Source organism: Salvelinus sp. IW2-2015, linkage group LG20, assembly GCF_002910315.2.
Source record: "Salvelinus sp. IW2-2015 linkage group LG20, ASM291031v2, whole genome shotgun sequence".
Lineage (NCBI taxonomy): Eukaryota > Metazoa > Chordata > Actinopteri > Salmoniformes > Salmonidae > Salvelinus > Salvelinus sp. IW2-2015.
Window position 1 is genome coordinate 13,608,415 of NC_036860.1, and position 15,530 is coordinate 13,623,944.

General features: G+C 43.5%; 1 protein-coding gene and 1 pseudogene across 1 annotated transcript; both read right to left on the bottom strand.

The window, feature by feature from the left end:
* Nucleotides 1-277: 277 nt before the first annotated feature.
* syt5a (synaptotagmin Va) lies at nucleotides 278-12,839 on the bottom strand. The gene is made up of 10 exons (XM_024010908.1): nucleotides 12,726-12,839; nucleotides 4,639-4,802; nucleotides 4,399-4,413; nucleotides 3,298-3,476; nucleotides 3,009-3,098; nucleotides 2,277-2,444; nucleotides 1,947-2,114; nucleotides 1,664-1,781; nucleotides 1,200-1,333; nucleotides 278-1,049 (listed from the first exon to the last, which is right to left on the bottom strand). The coding sequence occupies exons 2-10, from the start codon at nucleotides 4,790-4,792 to the stop codon at nucleotides 840-842; spliced, it is 1,236 nt and encodes a 411-aa protein (XP_023866676.1). The 5' UTR covers nucleotides 4,793-4,802; nucleotides 12,726-12,839; the 3' UTR covers nucleotides 278-839.
* A 991-nt stretch (nucleotides 12,840-13,830) lies between these two features.
* On the bottom strand, nucleotides 13,831-14,675 carry LOC111981799 (ferritin, middle subunit-like; annotated as a pseudogene).
* Nucleotides 14,676-15,530: the final 855 nt, after the last annotated feature.

Sequence of the window (15,530 nt, forward strand, 5' to 3'; positions counted from 1 at the left end):
ATTGAGAATATTTTACATCTGGGTTTTCACTTATGCTCAAATGTTGCGTTCCCATGTTGTCACATTTATTTCACATGAGATCCTCTTTTCGCATGTTGTCACTCAAGATCACATGTGAAATTCATGTGGTTTTTCCGTAAGGGGCGTGTGTTCATACTCATACTGTTTCTCTTCCTGCTTGCATTTTGATTTGATATTTTGATGTGTGTACTTTCTGTAAATGACGCAACTCAGGGCTCCTCTGTAATAAAGGTTCAATAAATAAATACTCCAGCTGGCAAATCTATCTGACCATCCATCTGGTCATTTTGGGAATGATTTATTTCCGTTATTTACAACCACTCACATTACATTCAGGAAATAAACCAGAGAAAGCTTTCATGTACTACGGTTTAACACGAACACAGACACACACACACACACACACACACACACACACACACACACACACACACACACACACACACACACACACACACACACACACACACACACACACACATGTTCGTACACACGATAATTCGTACACACGATAATAACTTAACATCATACTGCACAACTAGTTAATACGCAAAAAAAAGTTACGAAAGAATAATAAGGAAGGAGAGAGTACACAAAATGATCCGAAATGGCAATCCAGCACTGCAGCGATGTACAGGTGGGTTGTAGTGTTTGAGTGGTAGTTCAATTTGGTTTTCTTGGGAGTTTCTATTTGAGTAGTGCGTTGTGTCATGATCACCACTATTGAGCTTATTCACTGTTGTGTACATTTTCAGGTCTTATGCTGTTTTGTTTTAACATGTACGGGAATGTTCAGTGACGTACGTGTGTGTGTGTGTTTAGCGGAGGGGTTTCTTCAGGGCCTCATCCACCTCCTCCTCAGGACACAGGGCGTGCCACTGGGCCACGGGACGTCTTGGATTGGCCAGCATGTCTGACCAATGGCGGAGGCCCACCCCAGAGGCGCCGAAGCCGATCCAAACCTTCCCGATGGCGTCGTTGCTGCCCAGCTTGTCGTAATCGTACACCGTGATCAACACTTGGACTTTCTGCGAGAGGAAAGGGAAGAGTGGAAAAAGCATCAAGTTAAAAAGCGTCAGGTGAAATCAAAATACCACCACACGTACAGTGTTGTTCAACACACAGGAAAACCTGTTATAACGACCCCAAGATGTCTTCCTTACGGGACGTTTGCATACCTGTATTTGGCCAAAGGGGATCTCGAAGCTGAAGCTTTCGTTGAAGTAGGGGTTCAGAGTGTTCTGTTTGACTGTCGTCTTCTTCTTCTTCAGCCGCTTGCCTTGGTGCTGCAGCACCACTTTAACGAAGGGATCTGGTAGGAGGAGGCACGTGGCAGAAAGGCATGTCAGTTAAAGGAAAACAGAGGTCAAACAGAGGGTGAGCCAGGATGAAGAACACTGAGGACACATGATTGTGCAGTAGAGTCATGTGTAGTGTCTGCAACTCTGTAATGCTGCCCAGTGGTTCATGTTGAATCACTTCAACAACATTTAGGCAACCAGATGTCATTAACAGGTCACAACTGGCTAATATTGGTTAGGCGAGTGTAATGTCGCAGCATGGCTAGTATTAACTAGTTGAGTGTAAAGCCACAGCATGGCTGGTATTGGTTAGGAGAGTGTAAGGACTAATAGAAGGTCACCTGACAAGCCTCCACAGTCCATCGCCTTTAGGTGCTTGGCCTCCATGATGTTGATGGTCAATTTACCGGCCGTGGGGACGTAGCGCAGAGAGATACAGATGTCCCCTAGCTTCTCTACCTGTGTGACCAGACAAACACACACAGGCACAAAGACAGAAAGATGTATTAAAACAGACAGTTCGATACAGTTTGATATGCACAGACAGACAGACAGACACATACAGGTAGACGTAAAGAAAACATGCACCCAAAACCCAAACAGACTGTATACACCCTTCCTCACCTCCTCTTTCTCTCCTCCAACCAGATCCCTCCATTCGTGGAGTGGCTGAGCCAGGTCCACACTGTTCATGGAGATGGAGATCTGTCCAATCACGTCATGTTTACCAAAGCGATCAAAGTCAAAGACCTGCAGGACCAGAGTCTGACCGCCCAGCTCCTGGTAGGGGATCTGTGGAGGGACACACAGAACAGGGAGGAGACGGTCAGGACAGAGCGTTCTCGACTACAGAAACCTCAGTACTGTAAGCGCTTTTCTAAGGGTTATACATGTACACATGAATGAATACCACATCTCTCTATCGCCATCTGTTCTCCAGCACCACAGACTGACCTTGAAGATGAAGGTCTCGTTGAACACGGGGCAGAGGTTCTTGCGCTGGACTTTGGTCTCAAACTTCTTCTTCTTGTCTGGCAGCATGTATACCTTGACATAGGGGTCTGAGGTGCCACCCATGTCCATGGCTGCCAGGTTTTCAGCCTGCAGGATGCCCACGATCAGCTGGAAGAGGGGGCAGAGAGGGGAAAAAGGTCAGAGGTAAGCAATGGCCGTCAAAATATTTTTAACAACGTCCGTAGGAACTGAACGCGGTGATGATTCAGGCGGATTTAGGCCGGGATTCAATCCATATAGGGCTATTGCGATAACATACCTGAGATTTGACCAAACTCAAACGTAACACTTCAAAACAATGGCACAGCACTTCATCCCCAAAAATGATTTTGGAGTGCTTCTGCAGTACACATCTAATTTGTCACATATATGCAATGTTTACCGGGATTCAATTCAAGCTGCATAATAGCGCGGTGCACTTAAACTGACTTTTAAATGTAAGAGTGGTTTAGTGGATAGACAATGTCCCCTCTAAAGGCCACAGCTTAATGCTGAGCCGTTAAGAGGAAACGGTCACTGAAGACACAAATAAGAGGTCAGAGGTTAAAGCTGTGGTCAGAGAGCCTTTAGATGTGTCATTAGTCAGACACTTCACATCAATTAGGTCAAATGTCAGGGAGGACAAGACACACATGCACACAAACACACACACGGGGACACACACACACACACCTGGTTGTCAGTGAAGTTGTAGTCCAGGGTGAACTCCAGTTTTCCGAAATTCTCTTTTTCCTCCTCCTCTCCTTCCTTACCCTCTCCTTCCTTAATGAGAGAGAACATCACATCAATCATTTATCACAGGTATCATTACACAGCCACTGCTTTAGTCTCTCCCTTCACACAGTTACTGACGCTACATCTGGAAATCACTTCAGATCATTTCAAAACCAGTTGCGAATGAGGTACTTGAACGCATTACACCACCCACTATATTGCCCTCCCTCCCTCCGTCTCCTCTCACCTTGCCCTCCTCTCCTTCTCCGGCTCCCTCCTTCTTTCTTCTGCCTCGGCCTCCTTTCCTCTCGCGTACTTTCTTGGGCTTCTTGCCCTTGTTGATGCACTTCTTCCAGATACAGAAACCTAGACAGGCCACCAGAGCCAGCACCACCACCACTATGGCTCCTATTGCCCACATGGGCACTGGAGGATAGACAAACATAGGCCTTATGTAGCCTTATGACATCTATAATACAACATACATAACAACATACATATAACATACATAGAATACTTATGTAGCCTTTATGACATCTATTATACAACATACTGTACATAGGCCTTATGTAGGGTTATGACATATACAATGAGTGTACAAAACATTAAGGACACCTTCATAATATTGAGTTGCACCCACCCCCTTTTGCCCTCAGAACAGCTTCAATACGTCGGGGCATGGACTCTACAAGGCGTCGACAGCATTCCACAGGGATGCTGGCCTATCTTGACTCCAATGCTTCCAACAGTTGTGTCAAATTGGCTGGATGTCCTTTGGGTGGTGGACCATTGTTGATACACACGGGAAACCGTTAAGTGTGGAAAAATCCAGCAGCATTGCAGGTCTTGACACAAACTGTTGCACCTGACACCTACTACAATAGCCTGTTCAAAGGCACTTAAATCTTTTGTCTTGCCCATTCACCCTCTGAATGGCACACATACACAATTCATGTCTCAATTGTCTGAAGGCTTAAAAATAACTTGTTTAACTTGTCTCCTCCCCTTAATCTACACTGGTTGAAGTGGATTTAACAAGTTACATCAATAAGGCATCATGGCTTTTTTTCTCTCCAAACATTACAAACAACAGTCAGGGGAATACAGACTATACATTATATAAAGACTTTATAAAACACACATTCTAATGGATCCTAGCTGTCATCCTGGATTCACCTGGTCTGTGTATGTCATGGAAAGTGTCCTTAATGTTTTGTACACACAGTGTATAACACAACATACATAGGCCTCGTGTGGCCTTAGGCTATGGAATAATAACATCTGACATGTTATTGTGAGGAGGGATGGAAAGGAGAGCACAGGCGCTGGGAGAACAATATGAACTTACTTTTGAGTTTATGATCTGGGATAAGTGGAGGAAAAGCAGGGGATGGAATGAAAGAGAAGAAATGATGAGAGGACATTATGTGAAACAAAATTACACACAGAGAATTAGCAATGTGTGTGTGTGTGTGTGTGTGTGTGTGTGTGTGTGTGTGTGTGTGTGTGTGTGTGTGTGGTGTGTGTGTGTGTGTTACTGTGTGTGTGTGTGTTGTGTGGTGTGCGTGTCATTGTGTTTCAGGGTTCATTGGGCTGTGGGTGAGTTCGTTGAAGAACTTGCTCTTCATGTTCTTGAACTGGTGATCAGAGTGGTGGGTGGAGGGAGGGGCGGGGCCTGGGGGCGGCTCTTCTCTCTCCTCAGCCGCCCGACGAGCCCGCGCTTGCACACTGGCCGATCGCATCGCAGCTCAACTAAACGGCAGAGGAGACAAAAGAGCAATCATTAAGAGCTGTGTAAGAAATATTTTAATATGCCATGAATTTTAAACATCCTGGTAGGTAAGTCGACTAGATAGGGTTAGGGTTGCAGCTTAACCAACTCAGTGGCCTTGTGGTTTGAGTGTCAGCCCGGTGACTGAACGTTCTTAAATGGTTCTTCCTCAGCTCTTAAGGTTCCTTGGAGAACTTATGCCCGTTAAAGAACCTTTGAGTTAAGTGTGGGGTCCTTGACCTGGCATCTACGGTTCTTCACAATTCTAAAAGGTTCTTGAAATGTGTGGAAGCCTGCAGATGTGTCCCATTCATAGGAAATTGGCCAGTGCTAACTGTTTATTTTCCAATGTAACATTTCTAGTGTTGATTCAAGAGTTAAATTAGCACTCATTGGTATAAAGGAACCTCAGTGTTGGTATTATTATCATATTCCCCAGCATGCTCTATTGCAGGTAAATTTTTGCATGAACATTGATTCATTAATTAATCTCATGCTACTCAAATATAAATAACATACATTTTCCTAAACTATTCCAATCTGTTACTTGGATTTACTTCGCCCGTTACTGAAATGATTGTTCCAGTTTAGATATGTTTAAGGTAGTCTCATATCTTAGTCTTCCCAACCGTGGCAGTCATTCTGAATGCAGGTTGAGGGTGATTTTTTCAATATATGTTGGATGTCCCTACTCTCACTTTGCCACAGGATTGAAAATGAATGAATGCAACAACCATGTCTCTGTCACCAGCAAACACAGTCATAGGTGGTACTGTAAAACTAAAATGAACTGGAAAGGCACCCTGGGAAATGTGCAAGTAAGGCTTAAACCCTACAGCAGGGCTATTAAATTGCGGTCCTGGAGGGCCGAAACATTTCTGGTTTAGGATTTTTGTATGATTCTTCAAACAACCATCCCATTCATGGTTCTCTAGAGATCCTAAAATGGTTACCCTATGAAATTGCTCTCAATAACCTTATTTGGATTCAAATTGCACCTTTATTTTAGAGTGTACCCTGCTGAGTCATACCATTTTTCCCGAAACATGGTAAGTAAGAACCGAGTCAATGCACCTTCGCTTGACAGTCAGCTTTAAAGAGACAGATTGGTAGGTAAGGCCCTGTGATAGAATAGCGCCAACTTAACCAATTGCTTAATCAGCATTATTCTGTGAGTTTGGTGGACATAAGACAATAGATTGAGCTAATGTGTTCACTCAACAAAGTTTGCATAAGCTGAATGTATAAAAAATTGTTGAGTCAAAATACAAATTTATGTTTGTCTTCACTGTAAAAAAGCCAACTTAACTTAATCAGCATTGTTCTGTGAACTGGGTGGACTTCAGAAGGACAAGAAATGTAGCTAATGTGTGAACGTTTGTTCACTCTACAAACTTTTCTCGAAGTGAGCTGAATTTGAAAAAGCTTGGGTAAATTTACAAATCCATGTTTGCCTTCGGTAGGCAACACTGTATGTTGGGTCAGCTGTATGCCCAAAGTTTTGTGTACTCACAATCCTACTGCAGCTGGGTTGCCTCATAATTCTACGTTGTATCAACAAACTGCTCGAAGTGACCTGAATTTGAACAAGCTTGTTAGGTAAGACTACAAATGTACAGTATGTTTGCTCAAAACCACGGCCGTCGTTATATTTCCCAGCATGCTCTATTGCAGGTTGATTTTCAGAATTGTTTAAAAAAAAAAATGTTGCATGTACATTAATTGGTTGATTACACAAACATAAATAAGATACATTTTCCAATCTAATTCAATCTGTTAGTAGTTGGACTTTTTGCACCTGTCACTGAGGTGGCTGTTCCAGTTTATCTGATTTTGGTAGTCTCAATAATCAATCTTCCTTACAGTCATTCTCAATGCAGGTTTGCTGGTGATTAAACATTCCAATTGTTGGATAACCTCGCTCTGGATTTCATTAGGAATTACACATCACTTTGCAAGTCAGCATTGAGGTTTGAATCAACGTACAATTGTAAGGCAACCAGCTGCAACAGGATTGTGAGTTTGCTGAACAAAATGGCATTGACGTTGATTCAACGTACAATTGGAAGGCAACCATCTCTCGCTCTCGTGTTGTCCCTTCATTTAAAACAAAGCCTAAGGGATAAGGCTTTGCCTTGGCTCCCAATCTGTCTCCCTCTAGCTCTCTTTCTCTCTCTCTCCTACTTTGTGTGTGTATGTACTGACATGTCTGTGTAACTGATAGATACACACACACACACACGTCTGGAATGTCTACATATTAATGGTTTTAAATGTATGTAGATTGTAAAGTATTTTTGTCTGTAATGTCTTTTTCATTGGCTTCAGCTAATGGAGATCCTAAATCAAATAAAATCTCCCTGTCTGTCTCTCTCTCCTCTCTCTATGATTTTTTTGTCTGCTTTTCCCTTTCTAGCACCCATTATCCAGTTCATCAATATATCTCTCTCCATATGTCTATTTTTCCTATTTTTCCTCACACTCCCTCTCCCTTTACTTCCTATACACTCTCTCCCCCCCTCCGATACTAAACTTCCTACTCATCCCTCTATTCCTGACTCTTCTAAATCCCACTCTCCTCTTGAGACTTTCTTCCCCCATCATCACCCCCTGCCTCCCTCTCACTCCACCCCTTCCTCTCATCAGTGAATCTCTCTATCTACTCCCTCGCTCTCATCCCGTCTGTGTTCGGTATCCCCTCCCTCCTCACCCGCTGCCTCCCTCTCACCAACCCTTTCTCTATCTCTCTCTCTCCTCCCTTCCATATCCCCCTATGTCGTTCTCCCTCCCTTCCTCCTCTCCCTCCCTCCTTCCTATCTTGGTTCATAGTGTCCATCACTAATCCCCCTGACTCCATCACAGGCTGGCTGTTGACACACACACATGCATGCACAAGCACATACACACACACACACACACACACACACACACACACACACATACTAACATGCACACAAGACCAGCTCTGTTACATATGCATATGAATACCTCCCTGCAAGGCTGCATTATGCCACACACTCCGACCTTCCTACATCTGCTGTCCTCCTCTCACTGTGCACAGACACGTAACAAGATTCATTGCCAAAGGTAATCCCCAAATCCCAGAGCTTAACTAAATTAGGGACAGGTCAGTTCGCTCTCTGCTCCCGTTCCTGTCCTATCCCCTACTATCCCTTATCCACCCTAAGCCACTACCATTAACCCCCACACCATCACCTGCTGTCACACAGACAGATCCCACCTAGTTATCCAAACCAATAATCACATTTCCATGACAATATCTAATTTGGGGCTTGTCAAATCAACCCGTTAAATCCCAACAGGTAGAGTGAACGGCGCAGGATTAGTAAGCACAGCTATGTGATGGTGAGTGAGGGGAGGCAAACATAAGAGGTTATAGACTGCTGGCTAATAGGCTTGTGACTTCACCAGTCAAGATCACACACGTACACGCACGCACGCTAACACACACACACACACAAGCACACGCACAGTGCGGTGAGACGGAGGCTAGCTTGGTTGAGTAGCATAGGGTCGGCCGCCACTTCTCACTCACCGTGGTACGCTCCCTTAAGCTGGTCATGGTGGCTGAATGCAGGGATTAAGGGCAGGGCCTTGCTGATTAGATACTGGTTGACAGGTAGATCACTGTGTCAGTGGTTAGGGTTTTCATGCCTGACTGACCACTCTGTTGGAGGGTTCTTTTTTCGCTTCCGGTCTTGGCGAAAGTCACTGTTATTCCAAGGGTTTTATGGTCACATAATAGTATAAGCCTTTGGATTGGTTTGTGCTGGCCAAGGTCAGTGGAATAGGCCTAGCTAAACAGGCTCCTGGTTGATTCTATTGGGCCATTGGCAGTTCAAGTTATTCTGCAGTGAAGTCCAGATGAAATAATATCCTGAAGAATTTGTATGGATGAACTCATGTTGGAAAGTGCCTATCTAGATTCAGTTATACATTTGCAGTTCGCAAAGGTCAGGGATGCGAGGACTTTTTTTATATAACTAGGCAAGTCAGTTAAGAACAAATTCTTATTTACAATGACGGCCTACCCCGGCCAAACCCGGACGACGCTGGGCCAATTGTGCGACCCCCTATGGGACTCTCAATCACAGCTGGTTGTGATACAGCCAGGTGAACGGATCTCCGCATGTGTGGTTCCCACCGTGAAGCATGGAGGAGGAGGTGTGATGGTGACACTGTTGGTGATTTATTCAGAATTCAAGGTACACTAACCAGCATGGCTACCACAGCATTCTGCAGCGATACTCCATCCCATCTGGTTTGTGCTTAGTGGGACGATCATTTGTTTTTCAACAGGACAATGACCCAACACACCTCCAGGCTGTGTAAGGGCTATTTGACCAAGAAGGAGAGTGATGGAGTGTTGCATCAGATGACCTGGCCTCCACACTCACCTGACCTCAACCCGATTGAGATGGTTTGGGATGAGTTGGACCGCAGAGTGAAGGAAAAGCATATGCTCAGCATATGTGGGAACTCCTTCAAGTGTTGGAAAAGCATTCTAGGTGAAGCTGGTTGAGAGAATGCCAAGAGTGTGCAAAGCTGTCATCAAGGCAAAGGGTGGCTACTTTATTTTATTTGATTAAGAATTTTTTGGTTACTACATGAATCCATATGTGTTATTTCATAGTTTTGATGTCTTCACTATTATTCTACCATGTAGAAAATAGTACAAATAAAGAAAAACCCTTGAATGGGTAGGTGTGTCCAAACTTTTGACTGGTACTGTATAAAACCCTTGGAATAACAGAAAAATCGATCAAATAACAGAACAAAAATATAAACGCAACATGTAAAGTGTTGATCCCATGTTTCATGAGCTGAAATAAAATATCCCAGAAATGTTCCATATGCACAAAAAGCTTATTTCTCTCAAATTTTGTGCACAAATTTGTTTACATCCCTGTTAGAAGACATTTCTCCTTTGCAAAGATAATCCAACCATCTGTGGCATATCAAGAAGCTGATTAAACAGCATGATCATTACACAGGTGCAATAAAAGGCCACTCTAAAATGTGCAGTTTGTCACACAACATGATGCCACAGATGTCTCAAGCTTTGAGGGAGTGTGCAATTGGCACTGAATTGGAATTGAATGTTCATTTCTCTACCATAGGCCGCCTCTAACGTCACTTTGGAGAATTTGGCAGTACGTCCAACCTGCCTCACAACCGCACACTCCATGGGTGGCGTCGTGAAAGGCGAATGGTTTTCTGACGTCAACGTTTTGAACAGAGTGCCCCATGGTAACAGTGGGTTTAATTGTATGGGCAGGCATAAGCTACAGACAATGAACACAATTGCATTTTGAATGCACGGAGATACCGTGATGAGATCCTGAGGCCCATTGTTGCGCCATCACCTCACGTTTCAGCATGATAATGCACGGCCCCATGTCGCAAGGATCTGTATACAATTCCTGGAAGCTGAAAATGTCCCAGTTCTTCCATGGCCTGCATACTCACCAGACATGACACCCATTGAGCATGTTTGGGATGCTCTGGATCGACGTGTACGACAGCTTGTTCCAGTTCTCGCCAATATCCAGCAACTTCGCACAGCTATTGAAGAGGAGTGGGGACAACATTCCACAGGCCACAATCAACAGCCTGATCAACTCTATGCGAAGGAAACGTGTCGCGCTGCATGAGGCAAATGTTGGTCACACCAGATACTGATCGGTGTTCTGATCCACGCCCCTAACTATTTTTAAGGTATCTGTGACCAAAATATGCATTTCTGTATTCCCGGTCATTTGAAATCCATAGACTAGGGCCTAATGAATTTATTTCAATTGACTGATTTCCTTACATGAACTTTAACTCAGTAAAATCTTTGAAGCTTTTGCATGTTGCGTTTATATTTTGGTTCTGTATATATACAATAGTTGTGCATTTCCTGTGATCAATACCTGTGACAGTTCCCTCCTTATTTGTCACAACATCAGTACTCCATCCCCAATCGATCCTAGCCTTAAAGACGTCCTCCATAGATTTTTTTTACTTTTGAAAAGTACACACACTATTGGTAAAAAAACATGTTTTGAGCAAAATAGTGTTTCTTAGACACAATTGAAAACTTCAAGGAGTAGGGCATTCAAGGTTTGATTTGGTTTGATGGGAAGTTGTGATGTCATCGTCCTCCCCTTTTGCTTGAGGAACAATAGAGGAGCAATAAAGAACAAAAGAGGAAAGCCCCGCATCCCCACCTTGTACCATGTCATGACTTACCTGAACCATCTATTGAGTTGTGCCTTTTGTTAAGTAAATTGTGTGGTAAATTAGCTGCAAAGGAGACTGGAGTAGGACTTCAAGTAAAGCAGGTGTTAAATGATTTGAAAAGGAGAAAAGATTACAGCTGAATCCAGGCCGGAACTTTCCAACATGACTTCATCAACCCAAATTCTTGAGTGTCCATCACAAAATGAGACCTTGATCATCTGAATTGTTTCTGACTTCCTCTGGAAAACATGCCATTTATCTGCCTTCTATGTTTAGATCCTGAACAACAAGAGTATGTAGGAAACGATCATGGCACACATCATCATCACACCTGTCTGTTTTGTGGGTTAGACAGAACAAGCTACTATTGTTTACACCCATCCAGCTGTCTTTAAAAAATATACATATTTTACCAGACAAGTCAGTTAAGAACATTAAGAACAAATTCTTAGTTACAATGACAGCCTACTGAGGAACAGTGGGTTAACTTGAGGGGAAGAACGACAGATTTTGACCGTGTCAGCGCGGGGATTCGATCCAGCAACCTTTCGGTTATACTGGCCCAACGTCCCAACCACTAGGCTACCTTCCGCCCCAAAACTGTAGGGGGAGGGACTAGTTTTGGGATTGGTGATTTGGCTCATATTTCCATGGGAGCACAGACCAGACACAATGCAAAACAAGTAGGTACAAACATGGGAACTGAGGACAGAGTAGCGCGCTAGCGGTGGTAAAGAGATGACAGGAGAGGTGAACAGCTGGCAGCGGGATTTTGAGCGGGTTCAAGGCTTAGTAGCTATGTGGTGCTTATGGCTGACTGTATGGCCCTCTCTATTGTGCGAGTCAGTAAAAAAAAGGAAGTTGACCATCTGAGACTGGAGTGCACTGTCTCATCTTCATCATCACCATTGTCATCATCATCAAGCCTGCCTCGTGCAATGCGCATGCGTGGTGCACACTGTAACCAACATCATAGAAGTACGTCTCCTCCAATTTGGTACTTTTGGCTCCACTAACAGATACAACTACAGGATTTAACGGCTTACCAAGCAAACATGGCACAAGACACAAATGTACCCGTCGAAAAATTATTTTAACCCAAAATAAGCTCCAACTTCGATATTTCATATGGGCTGGTTGTCACGCACGCAGGGAGCTTTGGAGGGGAGGGAGAGGGGTGGACATTAGACATATGCACACACAGAAAATCAGAGGTGAGGTAGCGACTGTAAAATAGTTGCTTTTCACCTAATGAAAGTAAACGGATAAAAATACATTATCAATCCAATTAAATAAGTGTCGCCAACTTTGGACCAGTGGAAACGGCTAAGCACCTTATGCGTAAAGGCGTGGATAGGCGATGGCTCAGAATATGGAATAGAATGTGAATGGCAGGCTACTCTCTCAAGTATTAATTCAAAGCAGCAATAGCGTATGTCAGACATACGTATGTCAAGAAATATGTTAATAAGATATGGCAAATATTGTGCCCATCAACCGGTAACACTGGACGTCCCATTCACCATAGGCGCTCTCGCTAGCAGATTTACCGAGCATAGCACAAGAGTTTGAATGACCTCTAGGCTGTCTAATTATACACTTTTAAAATGCAGTGTGGAGTAAAGGCTACCACGTGAACATACACCAACAGAACTCACCCGATTGKAATCCCCAATTTAAACCCAAACGTCTTCCTTTTGTTAACGATGAATTATGGACTCCGTGTTGACAGAACTGTTGCGCTGCCGCACCACCCCATCCCCCAGTCGCGTTCTCCCTCCCCCGTCCGTTAATCTTCCTTAATATCGCTGTGCCAACTACTTATCATCCACTTTATAAGCCATTGGTCACTCGCTCTCGAAACGCGTGTGAAACACCAAAACCCGACTTCACTCAAATTAATCTTTCCATCCCCATCTGTTTGGCTATTATTTCTCTTGTGCAATGCCTGGAAAAAACTATCCATTGCTGTGAAAGAGAAAACTACTTTGAAGGCCATTTGTCAGTCTGGGATTTTTTCCCCCTTGGTCTATTGTCATCCTGTGTTCTGGTTCATCTTCAGACTGTGGGAGGGGAGCCAGTGAATACCGTAAAGAGCCCAACTTATTGATACACAATTTCAAAGGATGTCTGCTATCATGTACATATTTAAATTTTATTATGCATATAACATACGTCTCCACAGACCACCATTTGATCTAGTAAATGTGGCTCTCATTTCACTCCGTTATGGCCCTAGAGTTGACGGTTGTTTTATGGGCCACGCATTAAGGCACCGTGACAAGATACGGTAATGGCGCCACTCTGTGTTCATCAGAGGTAGTGTCCTTTAAACCGCAAGTCAACCTTTCCCCATTTTATGACCCTCGAAGTCACTGTAGGCCTACAATTGTCCGTATTATCATTTAAAATATATATAAATAGATGTAGATGTAGACTTTGGGCAACCAGCATTTGAGTTAAACAAAGTAAATCCAGCTCAAAATGTTTCATTCTTCAGATTCAGTGCAGATTAAAAATGACCAGTTATACACTTAGTGAAGAGGACCCTTGTTTGGTATTGAGCTACTCAGTAAGCGCAAACACCAGAATAAACTGATACATGCATTACTCAAAAGCAACAACTTTTATGATCTTTTTACTTAATTGTTTCACAAGGTGCATTCCCTCCCTAATCTAGTACAGTGTTGTCAAACTGAAACAGCTGTGTTGCTCTGTACCAGTTCAACACTCGCCCTCCTTAAAGATGCAAAGGCAGCAGGATAGAGCAGAATAGCCAGGAGTCCTGGTCAGAGGCTGGAGGCCGTAGCCTGGGGATGGAAGTGGTTTAGCTCTGGCCTCCCAGGGTGTGCTTGTCAAACAGGTACTCTGCCATCTTGTTGTTGACAGCATCCATCTTGGTGAGGTTGGTGATGTGGTCTCCCAGCTTTTTAATGGCCTCCACCTGCTCGTTCAGGTAATGGGTCTCCAGGAAGTCACACAGCTAAAGAGGGAAAACACAGGTCAGACAAGAGAATGACTACAGACTATTGTAGATACAGTAACACACAAGAGCCTGGGGGTAATGGCAAAAGGGCAGCTAACTCAATGAGGTGTTGGCAGCTGTCCAGCTCCTGCATGAGCTGCATTGTGTGTATAGTGTGCATCCATGCATCTGTGGACTATTGTGTTTGTGTGAAGCAGCAGGTCACACAATCCTGTGTCATTAGTCATCAGAGCTACAACAACCTGATCATCTCCTGAGACAGTACCTGTCTTCTATGTGATACATACATGTGATGTGCGGTTCCTCATAACTTACATGGGGGTCAACCTTGTCAGAGGCAATCTTGTGCAGGTCCAGCAGGGCCTGGTTCACATTCTTCTCCAGCTGCAGAGCACACTGCATGGCCTCCAGCCCATTGCCCCACTCATCACGATCTGGCATAATCATACACTACTGTGTAGAGCAAGACAATTGTCCCCTTGGTAGCCAATTGCAGTCTCATTACCATTGAAGTGTATGTATAAGAGGAAAACATCAACATGTTGATCATCAGGTCGATGGCAGTTTCGCAGCCGCTGTGGTAGTTCTGGCAGATCTGAGACTGCATCTTGGCAGATGTTTTATTTTTTATATCAAACTGAACGGAACAAAAAATAGAGTTTCTTAGACCATTTTACTATTACAGTTCGGGTACGTGTTAAGTTATGAATCCAGAATGTTCTATAATGCGGGACGAAGGCAGAGGAGTTCCGTTCAATCACTGTTGAAGCAAGAACTTCTAGATGCGTCTACCCACAGATGTGAATAGTGACGGGTCGTTCGCAAACGAGTCGGCTCTTGTAGGTAAACGTTGGGAGCCGGCTCTATTTAAAAAAAAAAAACAATAAAATAAAGATACGAATAATCAAAAGATTTAAATGAATAACTAATTCAAAGAATGAAAAAATATATACAATAATATAGGCCTAAATGCTCAAGCGCACACACATTCGTTCTGACTGTCTGCTCAGACTAACAGCCTCATCTGTTGTTCCTGTCCATCAGACACGCAGTGTCAACCAATGAACCAAAGATACGTGAGGGAGGACAGAGCCAACTCACTCACTGTCACACACTTAGCAGCCGAGGACAGAGAGGAAGGACAGCTGTGAAAACAACAGCTGGAAAATGAGTCGGAAGCATTAAAAAAGTTATACAGTAAATGCAAATGTTTAACGGCATTCTTTTTAATAACAAACCAATGCATTTTTAACTACATTGTGGTTAAGGTAGAGTATGATTTCATCTAATAATTGAATTAGAATTGTTTTAACACCAATCATAGTCAAACTATCACAAAACTGTTTGACTTGAAAAAATACAAAACATATATTTTTTAAAGAGCCGTTTGGGAGCCAAAAGAGCCGGAATGCCCATCACTAGTTGTGAAATGTAAGGAGTCTTGTTCGCTGCATTTATAGTTCCAAACGGAATGCGT

What these genes read in the sequence shown, in the direction of transcription:
- syt5a (XM_024010908.1), bottom strand. Translation starts at nt 4,792, where the DNA reads ATGCGATCGGCCAGTGTGCAAGCGCGGGCTCGTCGGGCGGCTGAGGAG. An exon ending in ACAACTTCACTGACAACCAG is followed by an intron (nt 2,445 to 3,008) that starts GTGTGTGTGTGT and finishes CCCCTCTTCCAG; the next exon opens with CTGATCGTGGGCATCCTGCA. An exon ending in GGACTGTGGAGGCTTGTCAG is followed by an intron (nt 1,334 to 1,663) that starts GTGACCTTCTAT and finishes TCCTCCTACCAG; the next exon opens with ATCCCTTCGTTAAAGTGGTG.